The sequence below is a fragment of the Petaurus breviceps genome, unplaced genomic scaffold (genome assembly GCF_028583685.1).
Source record: "Petaurus breviceps papuanus isolate PSGF00001 unplaced genomic scaffold, PetGlider_PUasm1.0 90925, whole genome shotgun sequence".
Lineage (NCBI taxonomy): Eukaryota > Metazoa > Chordata > Mammalia > Diprotodontia > Petauridae > Petaurus > Petaurus breviceps.
Window position 1 is genome coordinate 37,260,219 of NW_027187380.1, and position 18,467 is coordinate 37,278,685.

Sequence of the window (18,467 nt, forward strand, 5' to 3'; positions counted from 1 at the left end):
GGCTTTTTGAGCCTCTTTTGCCATTTGAGTTAGTCTATTTTTTAAGGTATTATTTTCTTCAGTCAGGCTGTTGACTCTCTTTTCATGATTTTCTTGCATCATTTTCTTTTCTCTTCCCAATTTTTCCTCTACTTCTCTTATTGATTTTCAAAATCCTTCTTGAGCTCCTCCATGGCCTGTAACCAATTCATATTTTTCATGGAAGCTTTTTGTGAAGGAGTTCTGACTTTGTTGGCTTCCTCCTGTTCCATGCTTTGATTCCATTTTTCCACAAAAAGAAAGGAATGTAAAATTGGATTGCTGTGCTTGCTTTGCTTCCTTTGCTTACTCATGTTGCTACTCAATTACTTGACTTTTGAGCTCTTTGCCACAGTAGAACTCTGCTTCCAGAGGGGAGAGCTTTGTCCCAAATTGCTGGGGGTCTTGCAGCTTCCATAGCTATTACGAGGGTACCATCTCTACAGCCCCCACAAACTCTGGCTCATTGGTCACGCACCTCAGAATCTCCACCTTAGACAACAATACAGATCCAAGTAAGTTAAACCAAGAGCGATTACCCCTCAGAATGATCACTTGGTTCCCCTACAATCTTCAGGCCAGGAGCTCTGAAGCAACCATGTGGCTGTGCCACCACACCTCAGCTGCTCATCCCTCCAGGGGCAGAGGCCAGACTGCACTCCCAGACCCCCTGTTCCCAAAGTCCACACTGACCTCTGACCTCTCATTTTGCCTTTGGCATTTATGGGTTGATAATTCTGGAAACCACCACAGCTGCTGGTGATCCACTCTCCTGAAATCCCTTTAGCTATGGCTGGTCGGGGCACCCTGAGGCTACAATTGCAGACTCAGGCGGGGCTTGGCTCTGCTACTACTGCACTGCAATGGACCCTTCCTGCAGGCCTGTCAGGCTGCCTTCAGCGGGAGATTTGTTTCTTTCTGTCACTTTGTGGGTTCTGTAGCCCTAAAGTTTGTTTAGAGTAATTTTTCATAGATATTTGAGGTGGTTATGGGGGAAGAACATGGAGTTTTCCTGATTCTATGCCACCATCGGGGCTCCACCCTGATTTTTAGTTAGTTTTTAAAGTCAAAAGTGTATTTTTGCCCTCCCTAAAAATATTCAAAAGAATGTACCCAGGATCTCAAGGCAATTCCTAATTAAAAGCTTAAAAAATTAACAATGTCAGTCTTATTAACATAAGTATATAATCTCTCAAGGTGGTTTTTGAAGGACTTTTATTTGGACCTCATTATTTACTTGTATATCAAAGTGTCATTTTGACTAAAATACAACTGGTCTTATTTCTGTATGGTCATTTTGTTTTGGTGTTTTTGCCATGTCTTTGAGCATTCCATCATGGTAATATGAAAAGGTTTTCAACCAATACTATGTGTTTATGCATTATAATAGTGTGAAACTATTCTAAAGATTATTTTCCAGGAGAAAAGTTACTTCACGCATCCAACAAATATTTATTGAGTATATGCCAGATACCATGAGTGATTAAAAGATAAATGAGATATTGTCTCTGCCTTTGAAGGCCTTTCAACCTAAGAGTAGGGATAATAAAAGTGCAAATGATAAGAAAGTTACAGTAAGCTGTTGCATTTCAGAAGAGGGAGTGAGTACATCACATGGATGAGATCCAAATGAGTGAAAATGGCTACTAGGAATTTGGAGAATGATATAAAAAGATAGGAGGAGACCAAGCTATGCATGATGAGTTAGTTCACAAGGTCCAAGCAACTACATTTCAAATTATTAAAAGTACTGATAGATTTTTTTTGTAAGCCACTGTCAGTGATCTTCAAAAGACTGATGTAGAGTTGAATAAGGAGAAATGGTGTGGGGTGAATAGAGTCCACAAATTTTGTCCAGTGAGCTTGAATTTGTTTTCTGGTAAAATTCTTGAACAAACTATTGAAGGAATGATTATTGAAGTCTATAAAAGGAAGTAATGACTACAAATAGTGAGCATGGCTTAATTAAGAACAGGTTATGCCATAGTTCCAGGGATATGGACTGAATATGCTGAATAGACTCCCTCTCCATAGAGGAAGAGGCCATATAAAGAGTTAGAATCTAACTTTTGGTAGGAAAGAGAAACTCAACTGAAACATCAGTAGAGGCCAATCAGCATGGCAGAGAGAACAAATAAGGAGAAGACCACAACCCAGTAAAGACCTGATGACATCACAAGAGGAAATCAGTAGTATTGGAGGGAGGGGGTAGCAGTAGAAGCAGCACTGGAGAATGAGAAATGAAGGATACTCCTGAGGCAGCTAGAGTTGTCCTTACTACTTGGCTTCCTCTGGCACATATATTCTCTGTTTATGTGCCCTTTCTATGCATGTGTCCTCTCAAGTGTTGATATGTTAACCTGTGGGATAATAATACATATATGATAGGATGTGGGAGTAATTTTATCTGTACTATAAATAATGTAATTTATCTGTATTATAAATAATGTTGTTTACTCAAATGCTGTTTGTTTTTTCATGCCATACTCTTTTCGTTCCCCCTTGCCATAGAGTTACTAGGCTAGTAAGAAGAAGAATGTTCTGTCTATAGTTTGCCTAGATTTCAGCAAAGCTATTTCATGGACAAGTGGAACGATGACCCAGATGATACTACAACTAAGCAGACTGATTCAGAACTCCTAGAATTGCTAGGGGATTGGATTGATGTTATTTTTAAAGGGAAGTCTGTCATGGTGCATCCTCAAATCTTGGCCTTATACTGTTTGATAATTTTATCAATCAAATTACTCTGTCCTCTCATTGAACTTTGATGATAGCATAGATGGCATGGTGATCATATATAAAAATAACACAAAGCTGGGAAGGATAACTCATATTTCAATGAATATTTGAGATTCAAAATTAGTAGTGATAATATTAGTAAGTTATAGATGGATAAATTAGAGTGTTGATCCAAGATGAAATTTAATAGGGATAATAAATTAATTTCAAAAAATGAACTTCATAAGTACAAGACTGGGGAAGGTAGGGAGGTAACTGCTTTCCAGAAAATTTTCTGGGAGTTTCAGTGCACTGCAATCTTAATATGAGGCAACAATGTGATGTGGTAGTCAAAATAGATAATTTGATCTTAAATTGCATTTAGCAGTGGTGGGAAAAGTAGTAGATAATGGCCATTTATTAAGCATCTATTATGTGCTAGGCACTGTATTAATCACTTTACAAATATTATTTCATTTGATCCTTACAAACCCCTGGGAAGTAGGTGCTATTACTAGTGCCAATTTATGGTTGAGTAAACCAATGCAAACAGAAGTCGAGTGACTTGCCTAGAATCACACAACTAATAGGTATCTGAAGCCAAATTTAAACTGAGGTCTTCCAACCTCATTGCAAACTCAACACTCTATCCACTGTGTTACCTAGCTACTTCTTTGAGAAGTATAGGACACAAAGCAAGGTAAATGATGAATCCACTGTATTTCACCTTGGTTCATCTACATAGAAAATGTTATGTTCACTTCTGTGTGCTGTAGAAGAACATCAGTAATCTAAAGAATGCCCAGAAGAGAGAAATTTATCATTTCACATAACTTCAAAGGGGTTTAAGATCATATCATAGAAAGATTCAGAGTTGTTTAAACTAGAGAGCAAAAGAATGATCACCTTCTTCAAATATTTGAAGGTTGGAGCGGCTAGGTGGTGTAGTGAATAGAGAACTGGCCCTGGAATCTGGCATCAGACACTTAACACAAAAACTAGCCGTGTTGACTTTGGGCAATTCACTCAACCCCAATTGCCCTCCAAAAAGAAAAAAAAAAAATTTGAAGGTTGTTATATGGAAGAGATATTACATTTATTCTTCTTTGTCTCAGAGGGAGGAATGAGGGCAAGAAAGTTAGAAGCTGCTGAGAAGCAGATTTCACCTACACATACAGAAAATTTCTTAAATATTAGAGCTGATTTAAAAAAATAGAATATACTGCTTTGGAAGGCAATAAGACAACCATAGAAGAGATTTATTGTCAAAGATAAATTGGGACTAAATGACTTGTGATCAGGTAAGACTTCAAGAATATGAGTACTCAAGATGGTGGAATAGAAGCAGGACCTCTGAGCTGCTCAGGCTTCCACCTTTCCCAATAAATGTAGAAAAGGGACTCTGAACAAACTTTGGAGCTGAAAAACCCACAAAATGACACAGAGAAGCTAACCTCCAGCTGAGGGCAGCCAGGTGGGTCGGCAGGAATTGTCCAGCGCAGCACTGTGGGAGCCAAGCCAAGCCTCTCAAGAGCCAGAGGTTTTAGCCCCAGGGTGGGCCTGACCAGCCACCAGACTAAGTGACTCCAGATCAGCAGCAGCTGTGGCCATTTCCAGAATTATCAACACATAGATGGGAAGGACAAAGTGAGAGGTCAGGGCAGTCTGGACTTTGGGACCCAGTAAATTGGAGTGCATGGCTTTTGCCCCCAGGGCAAAAAGCCACTGAGACTCTGACACAGCCAGCCAGCACCATATGGCAGTTTCAGCTCTTGGACTGCAGAGTGTAGGGGGACCAAGCGACCAGTCTGAGGGGTAATCGCTCTTGCTTTAACCTGCTTGGATCTGGATTTCAGTCTAGCGTGGAGGTCCTGGAGTATGTGTCCAGCTTGCCAGAGCATGTGGAGGCCTCATAGAGGGCACGCAACTAATACCTCTGGCAGCTGAGAAAGCCCCAGAGTTTGGGATGAAAGCTCCACTGTCTGGTGGCAGAGTCCTAATGTGGCAAAAAGCCCAGGGGTCAAGTGACTGAGGGGCGACTTGACCAGGCAAAGGAAAAAAAGAAGACAGAAGATTCCAACATTAGACTCCTATTTTAGGGACAAAAAGGAGCAAAGCATGGAACAGGAAGAAGACAGTGAAGTCAAAATTCCTGCACCAAAAGCTTCAAAAGAAAATACAAGCTGGTTACAGGCCATAGAGGACCTTAAGAAGCAGATAAGAGAAGTGGAGGAAAAATTGGGAAGAGAAACGAGAACAATGCAAGAAAATTACGAAATGAGAATCAACAGCCTGACTGAGGAAAATAATACCTTAAAAAACAGACTGACTCAAATGGCAAAAGAGGCTCAAAAAGGTAATGAGGAGAAGAACTCCTCAAAAAGTCAAATTTGCCAGATGGAAAAAGAATCTCAAAAGCTCACTGAGGAGAACCATTGCTTCAGAATTAGATTGGAGCAAATGGAAGCTAATGACTTTATGAGAAATCAAGATGCTGTTAGACAGATCCAAACAAATGAAAGAATAGAAAGCAATGTGAAATCTCTCATAAGAAAAACCACTGACCTGGAAAATAGATCCAAGAGAGATAATTTTAAAATTATTGGACTACCTGAAAGACATGATCAAAGAAAGAACCTAGAAATCATCCTCCAGGAAGTTCTCAAAGAAAACTGCCCTGATATTTTAGAACCAGAGGGCAAAATAGAGGTTGAAAGAATCCACTGATCACCTCCTGAAAAAGATCCCAAAAAGAAAACTCCTAGAATATTATAGCCAGGTTCCAGAATTTCCAGAATAAGCAGAGAATATTACAAGCAGCCAGGAAGAAACAATTTGAATATTGTGGAAACACAATCAGGATAACCCAGGATCTGGCAGCTTCTACACTGAGGGATCAAAGGGCTTGGAATATGATATTCTGGAGGGCAAAGGAGCTGGGATTAAAACCAAGAGTCACCTACCCAGCAAAACTGAGTATCATGTTTCAGGGGAAAATATGGTCATTCAGTGGAATAGAGAACTTTCAAGCATTCATGCTGAAAAAAAAACAGAGTTGAATAGAAAATTTGACATTGAGATACAAGAAGCAAGAGAAACATTAGAAGGTAAATGGGGAAAAGAAATTATAAGGAACTTATCAAAGTTGAACTATTAACATTCCTCCATGGAAAAACAATAATTGTAACTGATGAAACTTTTATCAGTATGAAAATAGTTGAAGGGAATAGAAATATATATGTATGTATATATATATATATATATATATATATATATATATGTCTATATATGAGGGTATATGGGCATATGAATACATATGTGAATGTATGTATATATGTTTACAGGTATACATAGATAGAGGGCACAGGACCAAGTAAATAGGAAGGGATGATACTTAAAAGATGAAATTAAGAGGTGAGAGAGGAATATAATGAGAGGAGATGCTAAGAAACAGAATGGGGTAAGCTATCTCATTTAGAAGAGGCAAGTGAAAATGGTTACAATGGAGGGGAAGAATAGGAAGGCAAAAGGGAATGGGTCAACCTTATTCTCATTGAATTTGGTTCGGGGAGGGAATGAAATACACAATAAGTGAGATATCTCACCCTATAGGAGATTAGGGGGGAAGGGGATGAGAGGGGCGATGATGGAAGGGAGAGCAGGCTGGGGGTGGGGAGGGAAGTTGGAAGCGCCCACTTTTGAAAAGGAACAGGATCAAAGTAGAGAATAGAACAAGTGGGAAGTGGAATAAGAGGGAGGGAAATATAGTCAGTCTTTTACAATATATCTACTATGTTATTGTTTCGCATTAGCTACACATGTACAACCTATACTGAACAGTTTATCTTCCCAGTAAGGGTGGGTGACAAGGAAGGAAAGGAATGAATCTGGAATTCAAAGTTTTAAAATCAAATGTTTAAATATATACATACATATACACACACTATTATTAATACTGTTTTACATGTAATTGGGAAATAAGATATACAGGCACTGGGGCATAGAGATCCACCATGCCCTACTGGAAAAGTCCAAAGGGGTATGGGAGAAAATATGGGAGAGAGCAGATTGGAGGAGGGGATATCCCATGAGACTGCTATTTTGGGGAGGTGGATATGGGAAAAATGGGGAGAAAATTTGTAACTCAAAATCTGGTGGAAATGAATTATGTAAATCAGAAGTTAATACAGCATTTGAAAAAAAAAAGAATACTTGAGCTTACTTTTGAAAAATGAGTCAGATTTTAATGGCATTCCAGGAAGACAGTTTAGGAAAAAGGGAGTAGTCTAGCTTACTTGAGATATGGGTATAGGATAGTAGCTGTGGGCTTTAAGGCTGGAATTGTTGTTGGGACCAAATTGTGGAACTGACTGCTAGTAGGGTAAGAAGTTTGTAGTTTTCATAGTAGACAGTGTTTTGGGTAGGTAAATTACACAATCAAAGGACTATTTTAACTGCCAGTCATGGGGAATTAATTTGTCAGTGGGTATAGGACGAATTAAAGAAGAAATTTTGAAACCAGATAGAGCAGTTAGTAGGCTTTTGCAATAGTCTAAGTAAGAGGTAATAAGAACCTGAAACAGGCTAAGGGTAGTGGGACTGGTGCTGAGATGATGAATTAGAAAGAAACTGCATCAACAGAACTTGGAAACGCTTTGGATATAGAGGGCCAGGAGGAGCATGGAGTAAAACATCAATCAGAAGTTTTGATCCTGATAAAACAAATGGTATCACTAAAAGAATTGGGGAAGTTAAAAGTGAGAACTGGTTTATGGGGACAGGATCATGGATTTTAGATTGGAATATATGTCAAAGATCAAATAGTTTTAGGAAATATTGAAGTTATGTTACTTGATTATTAGATGTGTGACTCCAGATGGCAGAACTAAGACCAAAAGTAGGAAAAGAGATTCCAGGAAAGAAAATAACCTGACTAATATTTAGAATAATTGAAAAATTAAAATTGATTCTTCGGAAAATAGGTTATTCCTTTTGACTCAGAAGTGGTGCTAGAGAGGGAAGAGAACTATTTACAGGCATTTGGGAAGTAAACAATGGACAGGAAGAAACTGAAGATAAGTGAGAGAACTGGGATAGTGGGAAGAAAGGCTAGGGATGAAATGAGATCTCTTGTGCATGTGGAGAGGTTAGCCTTGCAAAGGACAGGGGCCACCTCTTCATGTGAGGCAAGGGTAATTACAACTCTTCCTTGTCTCTGCAAGGTGATACCTTTACTTTGAATAAATTTTGTATGCATTTACTTCTGTACCTATTACTTCCCTCTAGGAGAATGTTAACTCCTTGAGGAAAGAAGCTATTTCCTTTTTTTGTCTGTATTCCCAGCTTCTGGTACATAAAAGACATTCAAATGCTTGTTGAGATGAATTGAATTGAGAAAGTGTGGAGGAAAGCTAGTATTGAGCAATGAGAAATATATAGTACCCATTCAGAAGTTAGGAAATATGATGGTTTTTGTCAGGGGGTAAGATGTATAAAGTTGTTTTAAGAAAATTAATTGTATAGCATTAAAGGGATTACTAGACCACCTAAGGCAAGGTGTGGTACTGAGGAAATAGCAGCAACTTCAATCAAAGAAGCAGGGTTTAAGTTCAGCCTCTGATCCTATCTTTGTGACCTTTGGAAAGTCAAATGAAGGGATGAAACTAAATTACCTCTAAGGTCCCTTCAAGCTCTAGATCCATGATCCTAAAAGGCTGTATCTGAAGACATGTCATCTTTACCTCTTGTTTCTTTCTATAGAGCTCAGGAGTACAAGATGACAGTACATCAGGCTTCTCTCCTGAGTCATCCAATCTCTGCACTCCCTTCCTTGGTACCCAACCAGATAGTAGGCAGGTTACCAGAGTTAATGCTTCTTCCAAAAGCCCTGATACAAAACACAAGGTAAGTTTCTAAGAATATCTTTTATGGGTATCACTTGAATCTTTCTCCTGCCCAATCTTTTTCCTGTGACTATTAGAACAAATTACTGAATCCAGGGGGAAAAGGAAATTTTATTAATAAATTTCTCCATTTTGGAGCTACTTATATGACTCAGGGGGATATGAATTTGAAAATGTCACAGGAATCTGGTAGTGGAGTGGAAATGTCTTCTTTTAAAATCTACTGGTCCTTATATTGCCTTGTTTACTGTTTGTTCAGTCATGTCTGACTCTTTGTGTTCCCATCCATGGGATTTTCTTGGCAAGAATACTGGAGTGGTTTTTCTAGCAGATTAAGGAAACAGAGGTTAAGTGACTTGCCCAGAATCACACTGCTAGTAAGTCTGAAGTGGGATTTAAACTCAGGTCTCCCTGATTCCAATGCCCAGAGCTCCATCCACTGAGCCATTCTAGAGTTGCACCAAAGTCTAAGAAGACAATCAATCCCATCACTCCATCCCAAAATTGAACTAAGCATCTATCAACAAACCAGTTCCTTCTGACTCCATTTTCTATTAATAACACTATTATCATAGCAGGAGAACTATGTATGACATGTTTGAGAAATGATAAAAAAAAAAAAGCAAGCCAATTAGTTTCCTGGTAGAGGATTTATGTAGGTGCACACTGGAAGCTAAAATTAGGAGACATTCTTGGGGGTAGGCATTGCTAAAAAGGTGGTAGGGCATAAGGAACATAGCCTGAAAATATCTCCTCTGCAAAAGAAGAGAGGATAGCCAGTAAGGATAGTAGTATAGCCAGTAAATTGTATCTCTACTAGTGAGAAACCTTTGAGTGAAGGACTTCAAACAAGAAGAGCTTCATGATCCTACTAAGAAGTGGTTGGTTACAGGGGAGTGGAGGGAAACAGCAACCTATTCCCAAGCAAGCCATCATAGACTCCATAGAAAAGAAACTGAGATGTCCAGTCAAGCATATAAGATATACCTTATGAATGAAATAAAGCTGAATTTAAGGAATCAAAATGTAAGTAACTTGCACTTATAATATTCTTTGGGAATACACACAATTTTTTTTCTTTTTGGAGGGGAGGAAGAGGGCAATTTGGGTTAAGCGACTCACCTAAGGTCACACATATAGTAAGTGTTAAGTGTCTGAGGCCAGATTTCAACTCAGGTCCTCCTGACTCTAGGGCCAGTGCTCTATTCATTGCACCAACTAGCCATCCAATACACATACTTTTTTAATGGAAAGATGCAGAAAAGAAATTTTCTTGGTCTTTTATGACTTTATGTTTAACTTCTCATTTTTTCCTTTCCTCTTACTCTTTTGCTGTCAGAGAAAGGGGATCCCTTCTAAAGGAAAGCATATCAAACAAGGCAACTCTATATAGCAAGAATAGGCTCCCACAGCTACAACTGAGACTATGCTGTTTAGTCTGATAAATTAGGAAACATTTTGCTAGGAGGTTTACTCAGTTCCATACAACAAGACAATATGTTTTATTTGTTTTTGTTTTAATCTAGATTACCAAAATTAGAACTACTCTTTCAAAAAAAGACATGGGCTATACATTGATCTCCTTTCCCTGTACTTTCCTCATGCAGATGGCTGTTTTACATTCTTCTTGTCAGGCAGGTCCAAAACTTTCCATTTCATCCCCAACTTTTTCAAAGTCAAGTTCAGGATTTTCAGAGATAACACAGCCTCCCACTTATAAGGATGTAGTAAAGCAGGTAACTGCATGATTTTTTTTTCTTTCTAGAATAGGGGTTCCTAAATTGAGGTCCACACAATCCCAAGAAATACATGGACAAATTTTAGGGGACCCATGAACCTGACTGGGAAAAAATTCTCATTTTCACTAATCTCTAGCCAAGATTTAGCAGTAAAGTTAACTAGGTGGTACGGTGCATAGAGTGCTGGACGTAGTTAATATCAGGAAGATTTGAATTCAAATCCCAGATCAGCTAGGTGACCCTGGGTAAATAACTTTACCTCTGTCTTTCTCATTATTCTCAACTATACAACGGGGATAATAATAGCACCTTACTTCCAGAGTTGTTGTGAGGATAAAATGAGATGCTATTGTAAAATACTTTGCAAATCTTAAAGCACTATATTGTGGTTATTATTTCCTTCAAATATTTGAAAACATTTTTTTCAATAATGGGTCCATAGGCTTTAACATATAATAACATTCTTTATGTCCCTTTCTTTCAGGAACAGTGAGTTTCATTTTTCAAAAGGAACAAAAAAACCAGAAAAAGTTTACTTTAAATATAAAGATAAAACATAAAGCTTCAAAACTAGCAAGAAAACTGGGAACCAACTGGATCCTAACCCTATTCATATGCATTTACTATATTTAAAGTAAATCTCTACCAGATTTTAAGCTGAGATGCAAATCAAAAAAAATTAAGTTCAAACTGATAGTAATAGAATATGAATCAATTATTTGTAACAAATGTAAACAGTTTAACAGAAAAAAGTTAGTGTTATTGTGGAGTGGGGGGGGGGGAAGAGCCAGCTTCCCTACTTCTTAAATATATAATACACCAAAGATAGAAACTTCTAAGAAGAAAGGAGACTCTGTCTATTCTTTAGAACATTCCTTTATTCAATTTCAATTTTTTTCTTCTTTGAAATGAACTCTGACCTAATTTTTCCCCAACCATTAAAGCTGGTTCTTTAATTTAACTTTTGATTTAATTTTCCCATATTAAAGCTGATGATTCACCCTGGTAGACAGGATAAATGACTTTTTAACTGCTCTGTTCTCATGTGGTTTTCATTGTAGCAAATTATTCAAAGTCAACAGATGGATGAACTCCTTGATGTCCTCATTGAAAGTGGAGGTATGAAACCTGTGCATGCTGTATTCCCATACTACAGGAAATGGCACCAACCAGTTTACCATTTTAGATTCATTGACTGGTGATTAGAAAGCTAGAAAAAGAGCTAAAATAGTCTATTCATTTATTAGTGGCACTGATTTTTTTTTTTAGCATTTATATTGCCCTCAGATTCCCAATCCATGCTCATTCTCCAACAGAGAAAAAGGGAAGAAAACTTAAAAGTTTGCCACTCTGGTAGCCAGTTCCTTACTCTCTCCTTCCTGTAGTTATTTCATTGTCTCATCCATTTTCGTTGTTTTTATCTTTTAATTTATTTTCCCTTTTCCCATTTTTTTCTATTTTTTATTCTGTTTTTTTTTCTATTTCTATTCTTCTAGTGTAGTTCAAATCTTGTTCCTTTCTTGTTTATAGCAAGTAGAAAAGATAAATTTTTTAATGTTTTGGCTCACCTACACAGAATTGAATCCATATAGCAATTTTTATCCTACTTATTTATGCTATATATAATAGCAATTTATACCATTGCACCTGTTCAAATACAAATATGTATTAAAACTAGCCAACAAACTGGACAAATCTTTTACTTGATTTTCTTTTCTGTTAAGATGATTTAAATGAATTAATTCATCCAGTCCAGACCTTTACATCATGTCTATCCTGAATTTAAACAGTCTAACTAATGTAATCATTTGTATTTTAACAGAAATGCCAGCAAGTGTCAAAGAAGATAATTCATGTTTTCAAAAAGCACAAAAGATAACTGGATCTTCCCAAAGTCAACTCAACAAATCGTCTAACCCATTTGAGCATATCTCTTCAGCAGCCCAGTTCTCTTTTGATCATTGCACAACTAATAGTGACAACCACTTTGAAGTCTTATTGAATTCTCACAGTCCCTTGGGCAAGGTCAGTGATGTCACACTCCTAAAAATTGGAATTGAGGAATCTCAGTTTGAAGGAATTATGGATAGATTCTCTGACAAACCAACAGACGACCTTTTAGGTTCTCATGAGATCTTGCCAGTTCCTCTCTCCCCCATACAACCTCATCTTTCACCTTCTTCCATAGATGGAACAGGTTTGCAGATGAGCTTAACAGAATCTCCCTGGGAAACTATGGAGTGGCTAGACCTTACCCCACCAAGTTCTACAACAGACTTTAATTCTCTCACTGCTGTAGGACCAAGCATTTTCAACAGTGATTTCTTGGATATTACTGATCTCAGTTTGAACAGCACCATGGACCTTCATTTACAACAGTGGTAAAGTACCAAATGTGCAGTACTAAGTATGAAGTGCATTGAAGGAAGATGAAAATACCTAATCACAGATGACTTTATTATTAATAGAAGAGATAAAGTCAAAAAGAAGCAATACAGGATTTAGCTCCAGCCAATAAGAAGAAAATGGACTCTTTATTATATAAAGTTTACCAACTGTTTTCTACTGAGAATGATTCAAACTATAACTTTCTTAGTTGACTTTTTTAGACTACAGGTGCCAAGAATGTCTTTCAGTGCCTCTAAAAACATGGATTTAAAAAAAAAACAATTTTTCTCAGGCATTGTTTGGGTCTTGTCTCATCTTAAAATGAAACCCATTCACATAACTGGACAACTCAACACATAATGTAGAAGGGAAAAGAGATTTGCTTTAAGAACAAAGAGAATCATAAAGACCCAGTTTAAACCTAGGGAAATGGAATGTCTTCAAATTATAGGCTACTTACTCATTTTCCAGGGATGATACTATACATTAATCTGGGGGGAAATGCTAGCTTCCTTAGGGGAATCCTTGGATAGCTTTTGAGCAATCAGAGAAAAAAGAACAAAGCCCATTTAATTCTAAGGAAGCTAGGTCAGCTCAGCAGCTTTCAGCAATAATGCTTTTCCAGGGGCTGGTTTCAATCAGGAGCATAGGCCTTTTTTGGTCCTTGATAATAGTTGACACATCCAAGGGACCCAGTCTACCCTGGAGGTTCTGTTCAGCACCTTCTTCACCTTCAAACTTTAACCAAGCAGCTACCACCATTTCTTGAGAAAAAAGTAGTGTATACAAAGTTGAATGGACTAAAAAGTCCAATTTCTGCTCTCTATAAAGGAAGGCATTGGGAGGATTTTGATACTTCACCCTCCAGATCTCCAACCAGAGAGGAGAATAAGCTGAGAAAGGTAGTGTTAGTCAAGGCATGAATCAGTAGAAAGGTGATGAGATAAGAGGTGATGAGCTTAACTTTGGAAAGGTATCAGCAAAACAGCAATTAGAATAAGCTGAAGAAGGCCATTATTTCAGTCAGAAGCAGGAAACTATTTAGTGTTATACTTTATAAGGGTAAAATACCATAGGTTACTGTCTGGGCTTCTGTTGGTGACATTAACATGGGTTTTCATTATTCATGGAGTTTGAATTTCATTCTTAGCTTTTGGGGAGGGGGTGTGTGTGTTCCACCCTAATTCATATTTTCTCTCTTCACTTTCCTTGCAACTTGTCCATTTCCTTTTACTCTACTCATAATCCTTTTTATTTCTGTACCTCCTCAGCTTTTTTTTACTCCCAAGCCTTACTTGAGTGAATAAGAATCTGACATAGCAACAAAATTTTCTGATAATGCTACTGGGGAATAATAATGCACTCAAATCCATAGGACAATGACTCCTCCACTGTCACTAGACCTTCCTTGAGAAAATCAAATTCTTGTGAAATGTTTCATAAGCCTCTCAGGTAACAGGTCATTATATTCCCATTTGTTTACTAAAAAGTAATTTCCATCATCTGATATTTTATAAAGGTCCACTTTGGAAAACTGGTTGCTATCATACAAATGGTAAGTATGGATTTAAAAAAAAAGATGTTTATGTAATAGAATATAGTTTGTGAAACTAAAAAAAACACATTTGCACATTGTAGAAGAAAGGGGGGTTAGGACAGTAGAGAGTAGTCTTACCTTCACTCTCTGTGACTTTTCGGATTTGGTCTAGGAGCTGACAAGAATGTTGTAGAACATTTTCTTCACATCTCACTGTTACTCCCAACCAGATCTGGTTGCTTTGGAAGATATAGAAAGTAGCTATAGGTTTGTTTTTAATCACAAATACACTGTTTCCTTTTATTTTTACAAATATTGTTCACTGTGCACTCCTAAGATATAAAAAAAAAGCCAATTGCCATTTTCATGATGTTTAGGATTTCTCTTGGAAAATAAAAAATTGACAAGTCATTCCAGTGTCATCTGTAAAAAGTGTTTAAACAATCATTTTGGTGGCTGCCACCATTGTACAGGCTTGCAGGCTCCTATTCTGAGGGGGAAATGTTTTTCTATTCTCCAAAGCAGTATTATTAACCATCCGTGTATAACTGCTTAATGATGCCTGGACATATACTACAGGAACTTTCTGACTGAACTACAAGACTACAATGAAATAATTGGTTGTTCTCAGCTAAGTGCCTTCAAGCATGGTTCATAACACCTGGCTAACGAAGAACATATGTGAAGAAACAAAATGGTTTTAACAAATATCTCTGGAAATGTCCACTAAGAATATACAAATTGTCTTACATTCCTCAAATCTAAATTACCATTCTATACTGTTTTAAAAGATTTATATGGGGCATCTATCCAGCTTAGTCATCATTCCTGAGTATCCAAGTGGAGAAATCATTATTTCTTTGAAACTAAAGATATGAGAAGGGAAGCCTCATTAATTCATTCCTCATGTTCATAAGACAATATGATCTTATTTAAATCCTAACTTACTTCTTGGTACATATCTCCATATGCCACATTTGTTTTTTTTCCTTTCTTTTTAGTTCCTTTTAAGAAACAATAACATAATAGTTTGTGTAATTTTCTCTTTTATTTCTGTCTCTGATGAAATGCTGTTGTCTTTTTGACAAAAATGTAAGAGCTAATTAGGAAGACTCCTGAACCATGTGTCAGTGTATTTTGTTTATTTGTTTAGGGAAACCCATTTAGAAAATATCCTGGTTTGAATCTATGTACACAGAAGTTGAACTGTTCTAATTAAAAAATTATTTTGTTCCAACATGCTCCAGAAAATCAGCATGAGATACAAAAAGAAGAATCCCAGAATGATTGGTCTCTATCATTCATTCAGCAATCATGACACAAATAAGTAGTATTGCCAGAGTATTTTCTCCTCTCAAGAAATAATAACAAAGCTATAATATCAGAATATGAAGTTGCTATTCCCCAACCAAAATTTCTAATGTTACCTTCTTGAGAAATACTACCTTAGGGACTCCCTGGAATGCTAGAGGTCTCTCCTCTAATGATCTTCCCTTTTGTTTGGGAAGAACAAAAACCAATGATTTTATCATTCTCCAGTAATAAAGTTTATTATTTCACATCTTTGCTCCTGTGACAAATACCAATTCATCTGTCTCTTGTAGTAAATTAAGAATAGATGAAAACCTGAGGTTAGAGTCCTCTAGTAAGAAATCATGATGTCCAAAACAATTGAATTATAATGAAAAATAGAATTTGAGGTCTTCTTAACCTTGGAAGTTCTCGGAAGTGTAAGGTACAAGTCAATCCTTCAAACTTTTTGCCATTGTCGTACTACACTCTAGATAGCATCAGGAGTAGATACTACCAAAAAATTTGGCATATGTATTCATTGTGGCTCATGGAGTCACAATTTCAATACCAAATTGAAATGGACCCTCCAATTCAGTCATATCTTATATTTTTTTATATTCCCATATTAGTTCAAACTTACTCAAGTGAAATAGTCAATTTATCAGTATAGCAAATGCCTTCAACTATGGTTGTAAGTAGTGTCCCTAGTTTCAATCATATTATAAAAATGACCCATATTCTACTAAATTCAAGCATCATTTCAGGGAAGTACCTTAGTGAAAAATTAAGTCATGTTGTTCCAGGGGAAAAAAATTTAATTTTGTAATTATGGTAAAGTAAATAAGGAAAAAGGAAGAAAAATTTACATTTCTTTATGAAAAGTAACTTTAGCTTTTCAAATTAATTTATATCAGATCTGAAAAAAATATATCCTGTTCTTCTGAGTAGTTCTTTTCCTAAACAATGCTTCTCTATATTCCTATTCAGTCAAAACTAAAAATTTTCTAGCTGAAATTTTAAAAATCATATTTCTCAAAAAATATTTAATGAGCAAGACACATGAAATACATAACCCACCTGATGGTGTTAGTTGAGTCCAGGAAAAAAAAAAACTGATAAAATAATGTTGCAAAGAGTAAATAATTCTCTGGGGAAATGTTATAAATATTATATGTTGGAAATAAGTTGGCTATTATATATTAATAAAGCTTTTACAAAATTGGGGATGTCAGGGCACCTTCATGTGTGGTATGCCTGTAGAGAATTGGCCCAATTATTTCAAACATTTACTTAACATTGGAATATTTTAGGGATTGTAAATGTAGCTCTAACCATGGATATTGGGAAGGAAAAGGATCATGATATTCAATTATTCTCAGTGATCCTGATGAGGGATGGCTCCCAATAGGTTCAAGCAGGAATTCTGAACTTATCTAAGACCAGAACCTGTGATTCAATCTGGAAGAATTCAGCTCAGCCTTACTTGGAGTCAGAGTTGAAAAAGTTTATTTTATGCTTTACAGTGGGCAAGGATCCTTGGGGGACCTGCAAGTGAAAGGGGGCACAGGCTTTTACTTATAAGGGGTAGGGCTGCCATTGTCAGGGCTGACCAGATGGATGTAAGGGAACCAAGGCTAACTTGTGACTTCAGTGCATAGATAAAAAGTTAGGGCGGACTGAGAGGAACTTGTGAGTTCAGTGCATAGATAGTTTAACTTGGAGATGAGATTTAGGCCAGACAGGACAAAGGAGTCACAAGTTGTTGCCTAGGCAGAGTGTGGATAGGGGGAAGGGGCAGAGTTTGAGGCTGGGAAAGGGATTTTACAGACTGGTTTTACAAATTGCTATTACAATTTTACAATACAAATTGCAGTTACGATTGTACAAACTGGTTTTACAAATTGATGTTACAGACTGATGTTGCCAATTGGTTTTACAAATTGCTGTTACAGATATAGATCCTAAGCACCCCAAGCACCCCATCAATCCCACTAGGGAGTAGAAAAAATATTTTTATCTAAAGATATTATTCATAAATAGAAAGTGTAATGGCACTTAAGTAATGGGTGCATGGGAAAGTCTTTCACTATGCAGCAACACCTCTTATATGGCTAGATGGATAACTACTCACTCTCTAGTGTAGATTCCCAGAAAAGGGCTACCACCACACATTTCCACCCAAACTATCACAGGGTCCTAGGCAGCTGTGTCTGGTAAATATCTGGTAAACAATCAGCTGTCTGGCAGGAAAAATTATGCATAACATACTTTTAAGTTTAATCTGCATTACTACCATTTTTTCCACCACTTTCTTAAATCTAACAACAAACCAATATATAAAACCCTGATTTATAACATTTGCTAATTTCCAAAGTGAAATTTTCACACTGAGAATTTAACAGTTGGCCTTGAGCAAGTTGGAGCTGGCTCCACCTTGTCCTAAGGATAAACCTATTCACTACTCAAATTCTTGAGATTTCACCAATGCATTTCAATTCCCACAACCAGTCACATAATAATGAAAGATCTTAAAACTATTAACATAACAATAAGAAAAAACTAATAATACTGTCATAGGCACTGATATTGAAGCAAATGCATGAATGATAAATACATCACAATGCACACATTATGTATGGCATAAACTTTGGTCCAACTTCCCCAATAATGTGTTCAGATTCTGTAGGGAAGTGCACCTGCCCAAGCACTTAAGAGAAATCTGTCCAAAAGGACACGAGTAAGGAAAACCTATGTGCTCAAAGTAACAATAACTCTGGAACTATAAATCAGTGTCCTCCCTCTGTCTCAGGAACCTTCCATAAAAGTGCTGTGAAGAATCTAGGTTCTGTGTTGATTACTTCCGTTGCT

General features: G+C 37.0%; 1 protein-coding gene across 10 annotated transcripts in view; it reads left to right on the forward strand.

Moving 5' to 3' along the window:
- Window positions 1-14,717, forward strand: part of MYOCD (myocardin) — a 168,539-nt gene extending 153,822 nt beyond the window's left edge. For all 10 annotated transcript variants that reach the window (XM_069076812.1, XM_069076809.1, XM_069076810.1 and 7 more), the window contains 3 exons: window positions 8,500-8,643; window positions 11,443-11,500; window positions 12,204-14,717. In XM_069076812.1, coding sequence (XP_068932913.1) covers window positions 8,500-8,643; window positions 11,443-11,500; window positions 12,204-12,766 — 765 coding nt within the window. In that variant the 3' untranslated portion in view covers window positions 12,767-14,717. The remainder of the gene's footprint in view (window positions 1-8,499; window positions 8,644-11,442; window positions 11,501-12,203) is intronic.
- Window positions 14,718-18,467: the final 3,750 nt, after the last annotated feature.